This window comes from Panthera pardus, unplaced genomic scaffold (assembly GCF_024362965.1).
Source record: "Panthera pardus isolate Hobbes unplaced genomic scaffold, ASM2436296v1 HiC_scaffold_5, whole genome shotgun sequence".
Classification (NCBI taxonomy): Eukaryota; Metazoa; Chordata; class Mammalia; order Carnivora; family Felidae; genus Panthera; species Panthera pardus.
Genome location: NW_026526980.1, coordinates 18132314 through 18146455, shown reverse-complemented (window position 1 = coordinate 18146455; position 14142 = coordinate 18132314). Strand labels below are relative to the sequence as shown.

The following is a 14142-nucleotide window of genomic DNA, read 5'->3' as shown; positions in this document are numbered from 1 at the left end:
CTAGGCATCGGGGGTGGAGAGGGGATAGCAGTTTGCCAAACACTGACGCCGTTCTTGTGGAACTTCCGTTCTAGTGGGCAGAGAACACGCTATCGTGAGCCGTGGTGGGTACTCAGCGTATCATGAGCAGGGTAAGGGGCTCCTGGCCCAGGCGGTTTCCTCTGATCCCTTGATATTTGAGCAGGGACCTGAAGGAAGGGAGGGAGGGAGGGGGCTCCGGGGAGATTTGGGAGAGTCCCCAAATCTACTCAGGTACAGGCCCTGAGGGGAGAGCATGCTGGGCCGTCCCAAGAGCCAGCGTGGCTGGGAGGCAGCACAGGGGAGGGGAGAGGGGATGGGGTGGGACTTTGGAGGCCACCCTAAGGACTACCCGGCCGTGCCCCACTGCCCAGAGAACTCTGAATGCTCTGGTTTCCGTCTTCAGTGGGCTCCCGACACCCCCAAACTTGATGAGCTTCTCAGTTACGTACTTGCCCAGCACCCAGCCTTCTATGTGGGTTATGTCTGTCTCCATGACTCCATCGCTGGCTGCCTGAGGACAAGGACGCCATCTGTCCTGCTCACTGCTGTATCCCGGGTTCCTAGGAGGAAGCCCGGGACACAGAAGGTGCTCGGTAAATATTTGCTGGGTGGTGACTGGGTGAAAGCAGCCTACTCTGTTCCTCTGGGCTCTCGCTTCTATTTTCTGCCCAGTCTGAAGGGCTCCAAGCTGAAGGCGGACGCCAGGCCGGGGACAACTCACTGCCCCTTCCCTCCCAGAACCCGGTCCCTGTTCCCGTAGCCTTCAAGCCCTGGCCGGGACCTGCTCCAGGCCTGAGAGGCCCCAGGAGGCCTGAAGTAGTTGCCCTCAGACTCTGCAGACACCCCTTCCCCCACTCAGAACATCTGTCGAGTTTGCAGTTCAAGAGTAATTCTGTGTGCCCTCTCCCTACTCCGTCCGTTTCTGAGACAAGACAGCCACCCAGTGGTAATTTTTCTAGGCTTTTGTTTATTTTATAGCAATTGTCATGATTAGAGAAGTAAATAACACATTTAAAAACCTTCTCAGGGCCAAAGGATGCCAGAATATTTACAAACACATGGGGGGGGGGTGGCAAGACATGAGGGGCTAGGATTCCGCCCAGGCCCTGAGCCAGGCTTGGATGTTGATGCTAGCCACCAGGACTGTCCCACCGGCCACAGCACGGGCTCAGGGAGCAGTGGCAGCCGTGGGGCTCTGCTCAGTGGGGCTCTAGCTAACCTGTGGCCCCGCCTCCTGCCCAGGGGGCTCCCCACACCCCACAGGCCAGCTCAGAGGGGCCTCTGGGAAGCACCGAAGGACAGGGGCAGTATGGAGGCACAGGGGCTATGACAGAGACCGGGGATGACCCAGTCTGCCCGGGATGGGACGGACACGCTCACACACACACATACAGACACACACACACCTTCACAGAAGAATCGCCAGGGGAAGATCTTTTGTGTGTTTTTCGTCTTCTAAGTCTGCGTGTGTACGGTGTTATTAATTTTTTGCTATTTGTTTCTTCGACAGTGACATAAACTGAGGTAAACATCTGTGACCAACACCTCTCCTAAGGGGCGAAGGGTCCCAACCCAACCAGCAGGTGGCAGCACAGGGCCCCGACGGCCACGGAGCAGGCCGGGCTTCTTCGGCCCTGCTCCTGCGTGGGGCCATCGCTGCCCCTCTCTGTGCCTCCGCAAACAGGGGCTGGGCTACATAACTACGGTCCCCTTCCCGAGTCTAACATTCTAGATACTACGACGAGGGAGAAACTCCCAAAGAGGATCTTAACAGAGAAAGAGAGAGAGAGAGAGAGGGCACACGGCGAGGGACATCTACTTGGAATCTTGCTTCCTTGTTATTGCAGGAGAGACGGGGTGTCGAGAGGCCTAAGGCAAAAGGAGAAGTCGCGGCTGGGAGAGAGAGGTGGCCCGGATGGGCTCCAGGTGGGCCAGGGGCAGTGACTGGGGGCCTTCTCTGAAACTTGGCCCGTGGTGGGAGGAGGGTTTGCTACTTACCTGGCGTGTGGAGGGCCCCAGTGCCCACTGGAGAGATGGGTCTCGAGGAGGGCGGGCGCACCGAGGAGAGCGGGGCCAGGCCCTGGGGCAACCGCAGTTTGTAAACTGGACCCAGGCAGGGCAGGGGGACCTATAGCCCTTTTGCGCGATGGGAATGAGGGATGAGTGGAGAGGTGGGGGCTCCAGGCCAGAGGGTGGTCAGCCCTCCCTGGCCAGCCCGGCTCATCAGAGAGCCCCCTCAGATGGCCTAGAACCCCAGTGGGACCCTGGCAGGTGCGGCCCGGGCTGGTGGACGGGACACGGTCAGGCAGAAGGAGCAGCCTCACCCCTGTAGAGGTTATTGCGGGGTCCCAGGCCTCCAGAGATGGCAGGGGTCATGGGGGAACACTGGGTGAGCTGGGGGGCCTGTTTTGCTGCCTGGGGGCTGGAACCAGCCCGCAGGTGCCTCCCTGCCAGATTCCCTGAGGGGCGGGTGAAGCACAGGGGCCTGGACGCCCTCTGGCAGCTGCCTGGGGAGGGTCCGGGGGCAGAGTGGTCTCCAGAGGCGTCTGGATGCAATCACCGAACACACAGGACTGCACACGTACACGTCCACTCTACTCACACACCGCACGCACGCCTGCTCACACACACTCACCCTCCTCCTGTTTCCACGGACCCCCATTCTCACGCCCACAGCGGCATACTCCAGGACCGGGAACCTGGGGGACGCGGGGATGGGGACAACCCCAGGCTGACATGCTGGTCTCCGGCAGAAACCCGGGGGTATTCCTGGCACGAATCACCTCGCCGCCTGCCAGCAGCCCAGGCCACCGGGTCTGGGCTCGGGGAGCCAGGACCTAGGATCTGGGGTTCCCGGGCCTGGGCAGGCGCGGCCAGCAGGGGGAGCTGGGCCGGCCCTAGGCTCGGCGCTCACTCCCTTCGCCTTAGGGATGCGGTGGGGGGCGGGGGGAGGAGGGCAGCTGAGGCCCCGCCCCGGCAGCCCGTCAGTCACGAGGGAGTGGGACGCTCGCTGGGGAGGAGGGGGAGGGCTTCGGGAGCGCCACCTCTCAGGGGCTGTGCGGCTCCAGGCCAGTTGCCCTCCTCCTGTGCTCAGTGTCCTCATCCGGGGAACGGGTTGTGTGGGAGTCACTAGATTCTTCGGGTCCGTGCCTGTACACACACACACTTTTGCAGCATCCAGACATTTGCTACATTTTGCCGAGGGCTTGGCCTCTTCCCTCCAGCCTCCCGGGAAAGGGGCAGGACGCAGGTGAGCAACGCCCCTGCCCTCAGCTCATCGCCTCCCCCCCACCCCCACCCCGCCCGCAGCCAGTGTCCGGGGGCCCTACTCCCCTTCTCTGCCCCAACACTCCAGTCCCCTTATGTGCCCGGGGGCGTGGTGGCGCAGGGTAGGGTGGCCAGGAGGGCAGGACCAGGGGTGGGACTGCGGGACGATCTGCCAGGGGGTGCAAAGGGCCAGGAGCAAACTAGGCAGGGTTCCAGGGTTCGGGGCGGTGTGGGGGAGTCTGCCCGCAAGCTCCCTTGCTCCTGGTGTCGGGGGCCGGGGGAGGGGGCGCCTCTGAATCCTCGGGTCTGTGGGGCTCGGCTCCTGTGGGCCAAGTCCCTGCCCCACAGGCGGGGCGAGAGGTCTTTCGGTGGCTATCTCGGCGGCCCGCCGCGGACCCGGCGCCTGGGCCCGCCGTCCCGCCTAGCCTACCGCTACTCCCTCCTGCCGCCGCGGGGGCTGGGCGGATTTGCCGCGGCCGCCGCCAAGCCCCCCGTTTTGGGCGCGGGCCCGGGGCGGCTCCCGGCGGCCCGGCCTGGTGCGAGCGCGGCGCCCCGGCCCGAGGGCGGCGGGGGCGGCTCAGACGCAGATCTCGATGGCCGTGGCCAGCACCACCTGCCCTTTGCTCTTGTCCGGGCGGCCGTCGGTCCTGCCGGGGGGGCCCGGGGGCGCCAGGCCGGCCTCGGGCACGGGCACGGGCACCGGCACGGGCACGGGCACGGGCACGGGCGCCGGCCCGACGGCGGGGGGCGCGGGCCGGGAGCCGCTGCCGCTCTCGGTCAGCACCGTCCGCTTGAGCGGCCCGGGCGCCTCGAGGCGCAGCGGCCCGGCGGCGGGCGGCCGGTCCCCGGCGGGCTTGCGCGCGCGGTGCGAGGGCCGGCGCCGCAGCTCGGACGTGAGCTCGTGCTTGAGGAAGCGGAAGACCTCCTTGGCCGGCCCGCGGCGCTCGGGCTCCAGGGCCAGCAGGCGCTGGAACATGCGCAGCGCGGGCTCGGTGAAGCGGCGCCACTGCGACGGCAGCCCGGGCAGGCGGCCCCGCTGCCAGCGCACGAACTCCTCGAAGAAGGCGTCCGCGCCCGACGCCGCCTCCCACGGGAAGTTGCCGGTGAGCACGCAGAAGATGAGCACGCCGAAGGCCCACACGTCCACGCCCGTGTCCACCGCGAAGCCGTCGGCGCGGCCCGCCTGGCACACCTCGGGCGCCGTGTACGGGATGGTGCCGCTGACCCGCTTCACGCGGCAGCCCACGCGGCGCGTCATGCCGAAGTCGGCCAGCTTCACGCGGCGGCACTCGCGGTCGAACAGCAGCACGTTCTCGGGCTTGATGTCGCGGTGCACCAGCTGCCGCCCGTGCATGAAGTCCAGCGCCAGCCCCAGCTGCTGCACGCAGCGCTTCACCGTGTCCTCGGGGAGTCCCACCTGGCGGGCCGGGGGTGGGGGTGGGGTGGGGGGAGCCGCGCTCAGGGACGGCCACCCCGCAGACCAGTCCCCTCGGCCGCCCGCCCTCGCCAGGCCCCGCCGGCCTCGCCCCGAGCTCCCGGTCGCATTCCCGGGGCTGCCGCCTGGGCCATGCCTCTCCCCTCCCCCACCTCACCGGGGCACCTCCTCCTCTCTCTCTGGCCCAGTCATTCTCATCCCGCACCCCCCACCCCCACCCCCACTGCAGCCACAGACCCGGGCCTGAGCGCCCGTGGTGGGCCGGGTGCCCTTCCCGCGCTGTCTCAATCCCTCACAGCTGCTGTTACGCCCACTTCCCTTATAGGGACATAAGGCTCTGAGAGGCCTTGCCACTCACCCCCTGAGCGCAGGAGCAGATTCATACCTGGCACCACCAGACGCAGAGCCGGGAGCCTGGGATTTTCTGCGTGCTCCCTCCCACTCCAGGGCACCTCCTCTGGGAAGCCTCTGGTGGCCCCGCGGCCTCCTCTCCCCCCTCGTGCCCCCACTGTTCCTACGCAGCATCAGACAAGGCTGCCGAGGAGGGTGGTGTTGGACTTCATCCCAGGCCCCTGGCCGCTGCCTTCCCAGAGCCTGGCTCAGTCTGTCATCTGGCTTATTTCGCAGTGTCTGTTCCCCACGAGGAGGCGCGCAAGCCTTTATTCCTAGTGTATCCCGGGCCCTCCGGTGGCTGACGTACGGAAGGGGCTCAGTAAATGCTTGTTGGCTAAATAAGTGGTCTGACTGCCCCCCGCCCCCCCTACTCTCCCCCTGCAGGGGTGGGAAGACATCTCCCCTCTCCCTGGGCCGCCACACCCAGTACCTGAGGAGGAATGATGTCGAACAGGTCCCCGGCAGGTGCGTACTCTTGGGCGAAGACGTAGCAGTCCTCGGTCTCAAAAACCACGTCAAAGACCTTGATGATGAAGGGGCTGGAGGAGAGGCTGCTGGTGATGCTCACCTCCCGCAGGAAGTTCTTCAGCTTGGTCTTGTTCTTGTTCACAAACTTCAGCGCCATTTTCGTGCCTGACGGGGCAGGAGCCACAGTGGTGAAGGCTCCTGTCCCCGCGCTCCCGCACCTGACGTCCCCAGGCCTGCCCGCACAGCCCGTCCCCGCCACGGGGCAGCGTGTGTCTGTCCTCATCTTACTGGTAGCAAACTGAGATCCGGGGAGGGGAAAGGACTGGCCAAAGGCCAGGCGGCAAGTCGGGGGTCAGGCCGGATCTCCTGCCCCAGCCTGCCGGCCTCGGTGAGGATGGCCTGCTGCTTCCTCCACTCTCCCCTCTCCTTCCTGACGTACAGGATCCTCCTTCACGTCTCGGTCTCCCCCCACGCTAGAACGTAGCCCCCTGAGCGCGGGAATCTGTCTCGCTCGTTGCTGTATCTCCAGTGCCTTCAACAGTGTGGCGCACAGTAGGTGCTCAACACATGTTTGTTACGTGGCTAAGGAGGAATTAGACACTGAGAGGTGAGGGTCTGCAAGGCATAGGTCCCTGACTCTGCACTTGGGCAGCCATCTGTACCCACTGAGGGTGCAAAGCCGTGTGACGCACACGTGTCCACAGGGCCCTTACCTGTCACAGGGCCCTCTCTTCACTTCGCACTCTCAACCCGCGCCTCATAATGACCCTGGGAGGTGGGCCAGCCCTAATGCTATCCTATTTTTAACAGAGGAGGAAACCTACGCACAGAGAGGTTAAGTCACTTGCCCAAGGTCACACAGAGAGCAAGTGGCAAAGGTCAGGCCACCCCATGTCCAGTGTTCCTCCCGCCGCTGTCGGTGGGCACAGAGCCCCCACCCCCCGCCCCAGGTGTGTGCAGCTGTGGGCGCTCACGAAGTCCCCGTCCCTGACTGGCTGCATGGGCAACGCTGTGAGGCTGTGCTGTGGGGAAGGCATCATGCTCGCGGGGAAGTGAGAAGATTCTGGAGCTGCCTTCTGGGGTCTTGCCCTGCCTCACAGCCTCTACAGCTGCATGAACTTAGCTGAGCGATGGGTCTCTGGGTCTCGGTGTCTTCATCTGAGAAATGGAGATGGCCACAGTGACCTCCCGGGGACATCTCCCACCCCTCCTGAAGCGTGGCGCCGTTTCCAAGGACGCACCCTCGGGCTCTGTCCACTCCGCTGGGGTCAACTACCCCCGATGGGCCAGTGATTCCGCAAACACCACTGCCAGCCCTGACTCCTCTCCTGAGCTCCCGATGTCCCGGGGTCATGCCCTTGGCCCCAAAGCAGCCCACCCTCCAGTCTGGGCCCCGGGCCCCGTCTCAGGTCTCCCTGGGCCGCTCAGGCTACATCTCTCCACCTGGACCACGAGCTCTGTCTGCCTGCTGACCCCTCGGCTCCGGAAGCGAACACCCACGAGCCCCAGGCAAGTCCCCCCGCCCCCTGCCCCCCAGCCTTCACACCCGCCGCCGGCAGATGCTCACCCGTGCCCTTGTAGGCCACCAGGTCGACCTTCCCATAGGTGCCCTTGCCCAGCTCCCGGACGAGTTCGTAGTGCTTGGTGACATCGCTAGCGGCCAGCGTGCGGAGGGTCAGTGCCTGCATATCTTCAGTGAGGAGCGGCACGCCTGCCCCCAGCCCAGGGGCGGTCCCCGGCCCACAGCAGGGCAGGGAGCGGGGTGGCTCGGGCTCCGGGCAGCCCACGCTCATCTTCTCCCTGTTGTGGGGGGCGCGGCACCAAATGTGACATCAAGCCAGGGCCCCCTGGCCCAGCCACCCGCTCCTTCCCCGGTACCTCGGGTCCCCGGATGCCAGGCTCAAGATGACCACACGGGGGCGACGAGCATCTATCCCCTTTCCCCCAAGGCTTCAGGGCCAGGCCTGAGCCACACTCCCTGGAGACACGGTCCCTGCCCCCGCAGTCCCCACTCGGGTACCACTGGCCCGTCTGTCTCAGGCTGTCATCCGGACACAGCCTCAGACAAGGCACACGTGTTTACGTCACACAAAGACACTCCGTGTACCAAGTTCACACGGCCGCTCCTGTCGGCAAATACTGATCACCACCTGCTGTTCGCCAGGGGCCTGCTGCTCAGAGCCCTGGGCCCGCATCACTAAACCGACAGGTAAGAATCCCACCCTCACGGGACTTAGGTTTTGGGGAGGAGACGGGCGATAAACATAGTGAACGCGTGAATTACACATTATGATACAAGGTGTTACGGGCTTTTGAGAATGTAAGGCAAGGGGTGGGGAAGGTGTGGTCTCAGGGCAGGGGTCACGGTAGCAAATTCCTCAGCCAAGCAGGCGCAGACAGAGCTCTGGCGGGGTGGTGCAGATGTCCCCCGCTCCCCCAACAGCCTTACGCCCCTCCCCCCTCCCCAGACAACACAACCCTGCTCAGGCATACGCGGCTACAGGTGGCATCCCGGGCCCCACCTCCCTCCCACACCCGCTCCGCCCCAGACCCAAGGCAGAGCCCAGGCCCACAGAGACCCAGCCCTCCCCTGCCTCACCCTCCACATTCACAGCCTGACTGACCCCTTCGGTATCCGCACAAGCTGCACCCACCCGTCAGAGGCACCGAGTTTGTCCCCAGTGTTGGCGGGTCAGGGAACTGCTTCGGGGAGAGTCCGGGGCCGGGTGAGAGTGAACGCCCACCTGGGGCCTGCATTTCTTGTCTGTCAAGTTGGCGGTGGGGGTGCTGGGAGCGAAGCTTCCAGGAGCAGGTGCGCACGTGTCTGTGCGTGTACCCGCAGGAGAGGCCGGCACCGAATCCTCCATAAACTGAGCCCCGGGAGCCTGCCTCCTGGCGCACCTCCCCTTACTCCCTCCTACCTCCCATCCTAGGTGACTCACCCCACACTTCCCCCAGCCCCCACCCCTGCAAGACAGCCCAGGGGTCTTGGATAGCCGACCTGGAGCTAGCCACCCGGCTTTGAATCCAGCTCTGTCACCTGCTAGCTGGATGGCCTTGGGCAAGTTACTTCAGCCTCGCATGCCTCAATTTTCCATCTAGAAAAAGGACGTGGAGCGCTTGGTGCCTGGCACACGTAAGGGCTCTGTAAGTGCCCCGGAGTGGTGTCGTGCATCCTGCGTCCCCTCCGGCTGAGCTGGCCACAGGCTGCTCTTGGGAGCCCCGCATCCTCACCCCGGCCCAGCCGCTCCCCTTCCAGGCCCAAACCCTCTTCTCCTCCTCTGCCTTCCCCTTCCCTCTTGGCACGACCCAGCCTCCCACTTCACACGGAGAGGAGGAACATCAGGAGGGAACTTCCTGGCCTCCCACGTCCTCCGGCTGGCTGGGGGAGCAGGGGGCCCTCCGCCCCTCCTCCGATTTGGCTCCTGCCCCCTCTGCTTCCTCAGGATCCTGCTCCCCCACTCAGCCCCCTTCCCCTCCATTCATGAGCAAGCCCTACTCCATAGAAGCTTCCCCCGCTGCAGGCTCTGCCCTTCCTTCCCTAATTCCTTTGGTCTGAACGGATGCCAGGAGTCTGTCTGAAACGCCACACGAATGCCCTCAGTCTGCAGCCTGGATTAGCCCATTTCATAGACCCCCACGGGGGAGGGATGGCGCCAGGCCCACGGACACAGGGTCCCGCTGCCCCTACCTCTGCCAAGCTCCTTGTGTTGAACCCGACTGGGCCGTGGCACCTGTCACCCGGTCTCTGTGCGGTCCCAGCTCCAGCCAGACGGCACCCTGTTACTGTAGCCGCCGACTAGGCTAAAGTGGGCGGCATCTCCCCGTGGTGGTCTTTCCTTGCCTTCGGGGCTAGAAGGGGTCACTGGTCCCAACCTCTGCCAAATATCCCTCCCTGCCCCCCCACTCCCCGTGGGGAGAATTCCGAGTGAGGAAACCCAGGCGATCCGCTTTGAGGCAGCAGGGAGGGGTAAGGCTGTCTCTGGGTGAGCGTCCTCAGGCCCTTTCAGGGGAAAGTGCGGGCCGGTCCCCCAGGGGGTCCGATGAGCACACACCCTCTTTGCCTTGAACTCTTCCCCCTGCCGGCCAGTGAGACGCTGGGCTGCTCTGCTGACCTACTTCTCTTGATGATTGTGGACTCCCCGAGGGCTGCTGCGCTGGGCAAGGCCATGGGCGTGCAGGCACATATACACACCTGTGTGCAATGCTCCCGCTTTGGGCTTTGGCCCTGCCAGTCCTTTGGGGCTGTTTCTACGTCCTCTGGGAGGTTGACCGACTGGCAGCTGCAAGTTGCTAGAAGCTCTTTCTCCTCCTCTCCCCTCCTCCCTCGCCCGGGGGCTGTGGGGTACATGGCTCATCCCTGCTGCTTTGGCCGCCGAGATGCACTGTGCAGGCAGCTGTCTGGGTCGGGGGTGCAGCCACAGTGGGGTGGGTCTGGGTCCCACATTTGCCCCCTGCACTCCGGTTTAGCCCTTGCTTTGACCACCACCCTGCACTGCGTCTCTGTGGCTTCAGTGCCTCTCTCGAGTCTCCTCTGCCAGTCCCGCTGCCCGCCTTGATCTCCCCCTGCCCCACAGCCAATCTTCTCTTTATCCTCAGGCCCCACTCTTCCAGGAAGGCTTCTCTGCTGCCCCAGGTGCCGGGTCCTGCCTCTGCTGAGTCCCAGGATTCACATAGGGTCTGTGTGGCTCTCTCTGAGGGTTCCTGTTGAAGATCTTGGGGTGGTCTCCACTCCGTCCCCTGTCTGTTCCCATCAACAGGCCAAGAGCTCTCCCGGGGGTAGTTAGTGGCTACTTTCTCCCAACCTTTCTTAGTTCCTAGGGCCCAGTTTTGGGGGTCCCCACTACTGGCCCCTCCCTCCTTCACAACCTCCCTCTCCCTTCAGACCTGTTCTCTGCCAGCCGTCAGCAGGCGACAAGGAATTAATCCACACAGCCCTCCCCGTCGCTGCGTCATAGCCCCAGGTACACACTGCCTCTGACCCAGTTACGATGCATGTGACTTAAGAGGCACAGTGGGGAGCGAAAGAAACAGCATGGGCCTTGGGGCTCAGCAGGCTTGCCCTTGATCCTGCCCTGCGCCACTTTTTAGGTGGGTGACCTTGAGCGAGTCACTTGTCTGGGGAAAATAACAACAATGGCAATAGCAAGCAACTAACGCTGAAATGGGGCTTACTACCTGCCGGGCCCTGGACTCAGGATGAGCTCATCTTATCTTCCCAATTCAACGGGTAGGTGTCATCATCACCCCCATTTTAGGGCTGAGGAGAACGAGGCACAGAGAGCTTGAATAACTCGTCCAAGGTCATGCAGCTCGCGTTGGGACTGGCTCCAAAGCCGGTGCTCCGAACCACTGTTTTCCCAAGTCAGGATGGTAGAGGATCTCATCCGGATGCCTTGGTATCCAAGTGGGGAAACCGAGGCCCAGGAGAGAGCAAAGCCTGAGCCGAAGACGCCCATGCATTCGCTCAGCTCCTGCTGGGAGGTGACTGAGTGGCAGGCACTGTCCAGGCGCTTCACGGGTATTAACTCACAGCAGTAGGTAGACCAGCAACTTCCTTCAGGCGGGGACTACGGGCCAGAGAGTAAAGTAAGACACATCCGCCTCCCCGAGTGGTCGAGGGCACATACACCTGGCATCGGTGGGAACTTGACCTGAAACTATTTTGCCTTCATCACCATTGCCTCCGCTTGAAGGAGCGGCTGTGGACTCGGTGGCTGTGAACTTTCCAGCAGCAGGTGGTGGAGGCCCCTGGCTGGCCCCCTGTTCCTCCCATGTAGCCGGCCGTGCCGGGGGACCTCACGTGCCTTGCACCTCAAGTGTGTGTGTGTCCTCGCTGGCCCCGAGGGAGGCCCTTGGTTTCCGGTCTGTGTTGCTGAAGGCAGGTGGGTGTCACCCAGCCTTCCCGGCAGCAGTTGTGGCTCTGGCCCTGTGGGCTGGGTCTTCTGCCGCACGCCGGGAGGGCTTCCCAAGCAAGAAACAAGACCGAACCGCCTACCACTTCCTGTTGGCAGGTGGCTTGGGCTGGGTGCCTCTCTTACGAAAACCATACCCAATGCACAACCCAACTCAGAGCTACTTTGGAGCCTGCCTTCCCTACCCTCCCCCACCACATGCACACACAGTGCCAGCTTGGCAAAATGTCACTTACTGAGTCCTCATAAGAACCCTGAGAAGAAGGGCAAGATGCTCCCTCGGTTTTTTTTTTTTTTTCTTAAAAACACAGCTATATTAGTACACACCACAGAATTTACCGGTAGTAGGCGTACGATTCAGTGATTTTAGCAAACGTCCGTTGCCGCAATCAAGTGCTGCTTTCTGTTTTATAGATGAAGAACCTAGGAGGTTGGTGATTTACTATGGTTCTGGAAAAGACAGCCACTGTCCACCAAAACTTTGTGTTCCCTCTTTTATAATACAGAGCTGCTGCTGGAGGGTGGCTGTCGGCAGGGTACTGCATTTCCTGCCTGCCTCGCATCCGGATGTGGCCATGTGACCAGTTTTCCCCAATGGAACGCGAGCAGTGATGATGGATGTGACTGTCTTTTAAGACTGGGAGGAGTTTCTCCATTCTCTCATCGGTCCTAAAAGACAGTGGAGCTACAAGATAGGAAGGAGGAGCCTGGGTGCCTGGCTGTAGGTCTCCTGGCCAAGAGGATTACCCACTCTGCATTTTATGGGAGCCAGGAGCGAACGGCTATTGTGTTAGGCTGCTGAGATACAGGGGCTTGCTTGTTACAGCGGCTAGCACTACTCTAATCCAAGGATTATGTAGCAAGGAGGCCAAAAAGGTATGATTTGAACCTCGGTTTGTCCACTTGCCTGGAGGATGGCCAGTCTCAAAAGAGAGGGGGGCCTGCGCTTACCCTGTCTCCTGGGAGGATAATAATACTGGCAAATGTTTATTGAGTGTTTCCATATGTCGGGTGCTGTGCTAACCACAATGGATTCAATCATTTAACAGTTACAAGCCTGGGCAGCAGGTTCTCCTATCATTACCCCATTTTACAGAAAGGACTACTGATACACTGGTGGGCTAACTAATTCGGATTTGAACTCAGGCGTCAGGCTTCAGGTCCCGTGCTCTCATGCACCGCGTCCTCTGAGGCTCCTGAAGGTAAACCCAAGCAAACAGCAACCTAAAATGAGACCGTTGTTACAGTCCCAACAGGGAGGACATGTGTTCTCCATCACTGGGGGAGAGAAGCAGAGAGTGGGGAGTTGGGGGCGGGAGGTAAGGTTGGACCAAGTGATATCACCCAGGCCTTTCTTACTCTCACTCGGGGGGGGGGGGGAGGGGGTCTAAGATTCTCTGTCCCCATGGTACAGGCAAACCCCAAGAGTATCCTTAACAAAGCTCTGGCCTAGAAGGATTCCATCCGCAGACGATTGTTGCTGGGTGGGTCACCTCCTTGGGTTCGTCTTATTAAAAGCCGTGTGAAAAAAGCAGCCATAAGGCATTATTTCAGGTACTGAGTGGGGACAGGGAGCCTGCTTCACTCTGCTTCTATGTAAAGCGAGGGGGTGGAGGCTCATTCCCCAAGCCTCCATGCCGAGCCAGCTCCCGATACCCCCGGCCCCCTTATCTGCCTCCAGGCTTCTGCCTCTGAGGCTTCCTTGTCCGTGTCTTAAGACCACATCAGACCCACTCCTTGTCTTGCTTAGGAATTTTCAGTGGCTTCTTAAGTCGGCCCGTGGTGCTTTTTTCCTGCTCAGCATGAATTTCCCTTTCTTCAGGGAATGGCCCCTCTCTCAAGCCACGTGGTTCAGTAAGGTGGTCTCCATCTTGGCTTAGGGGCAGGCCTGACCTGGGCCTAGCTGGCCAGCACATCCATCCCACCTGCCAGGTCATGTGACCGGTTCACAGATGAACCTGTGACCAAAGGTGACCCACTGGGATCTAGCCCTAGGACTCTGGCTGCAGCTGTCAGGAAAGAGATGCCTCCTGATCCCTGGGATGCGAAGCTGGAGGACCCAGGTCTGGAGCTGCTGGGGGGCCAGCTTTGCCACCATGCGGGGAGCGCCTGCCTGAGAATGAAGCAACAGAGAAGAAAGGCAGAGCTGTAAGGCGGAGAGGTTTCTGATGGCTCGGGGCACCTGGATCCAGGCATGACTAAAGGCAATTATACTCCTGACCGTTTGTTTCATGCATCGATACATTTCCTTTCTGGCTTGAGCCACTTTGAGTTGAGTTTACGTAACTTGCAACCTTAAGATTCCAGATAAGTATACCCGCTCGGGCCCGGGCGCCACGTAGGGTGCTGGCACGGGGCGAGTAGGTTAGAGTGAAGCATCAGGTAGAAGGTGTGAACCTACACTTCAGGAAGGCAGATAAAGTAAGGAGTCAGGTGACCAGAAGTCCGAAAAGCCAATGTCAGCACTCCAGCATTTCCAAGGAGGGCATGGCAGTGGGGGTCAGGGTGGGTTCCTGGAGGAGGTGACACACAAATGGGCTTTGAAGGGGGCTGACAATCCAGTAAGAAACCCAAGAGCTCCTTGAAAGCAAGCCTCATGCTTTAGTCACCTTGGTGTTCCTAGCACTTGGCCCCGTTTTAGCG

The 14142-nt window shown here is 61.8% G+C and overlaps 1 protein-coding gene and 2 long non-coding RNA genes across 6 annotated transcripts in view; 2 read left to right on the top strand and 1 right to left on the bottom strand.

The window, feature by feature from the left end:
• Positions 1 to 968: 968 nt before the first annotated feature.
• The window catches only part of SBK1 (SH3 domain binding kinase 1), a 49427-nt gene continuing 36253 nt past the window's right edge, over positions 969 to 14142 (bottom strand). For both annotated transcript variants that reach the window (XM_019431891.2, XM_019431890.2), the window contains exons 2-4: positions 7152 to 7384; positions 5547 to 5749; positions 969 to 4705 (exon numbers count right to left, since the gene is read on the bottom strand). In XM_019431891.2, coding sequence (XP_019287436.1) covers positions 3866 to 4705; positions 5547 to 5749; positions 7152 to 7377 — 1269 coding nt within the window. In that variant the 5' untranslated portion in view covers positions 7378 to 7384 and the 3' untranslated portion in view covers positions 969 to 3865. The remainder of the gene's footprint in view (positions 4706 to 5546; positions 5750 to 7151; positions 7385 to 14142) is intronic.
• Positions 3161 to 5458, top strand: LOC109256520 (uncharacterized). The gene is made up of 2 exons (XR_002075692.2): positions 3161 to 3271; positions 5049 to 5458. It is a non-coding gene; the product is annotated as an uncharacterized LOC109256520 (long non-coding RNA).
• LOC109256519 (uncharacterized) lies at positions 7382 to 12487 on the top strand. Of its 3 annotated transcripts, none has more exons than XR_008419311.1 (3): positions 7382 to 7793; positions 10470 to 10814; positions 12006 to 12487. It is a non-coding gene; the product is annotated as an uncharacterized LOC109256519 (long non-coding RNA). The 3 variants fall into 3 exon arrangements; XR_008419312.1 differs by having other exon boundaries at positions 10184 to 10814; XR_002075691.2 differs by lacking the exon at positions 7382 to 7793 and having other exon boundaries at positions 9627 to 10814.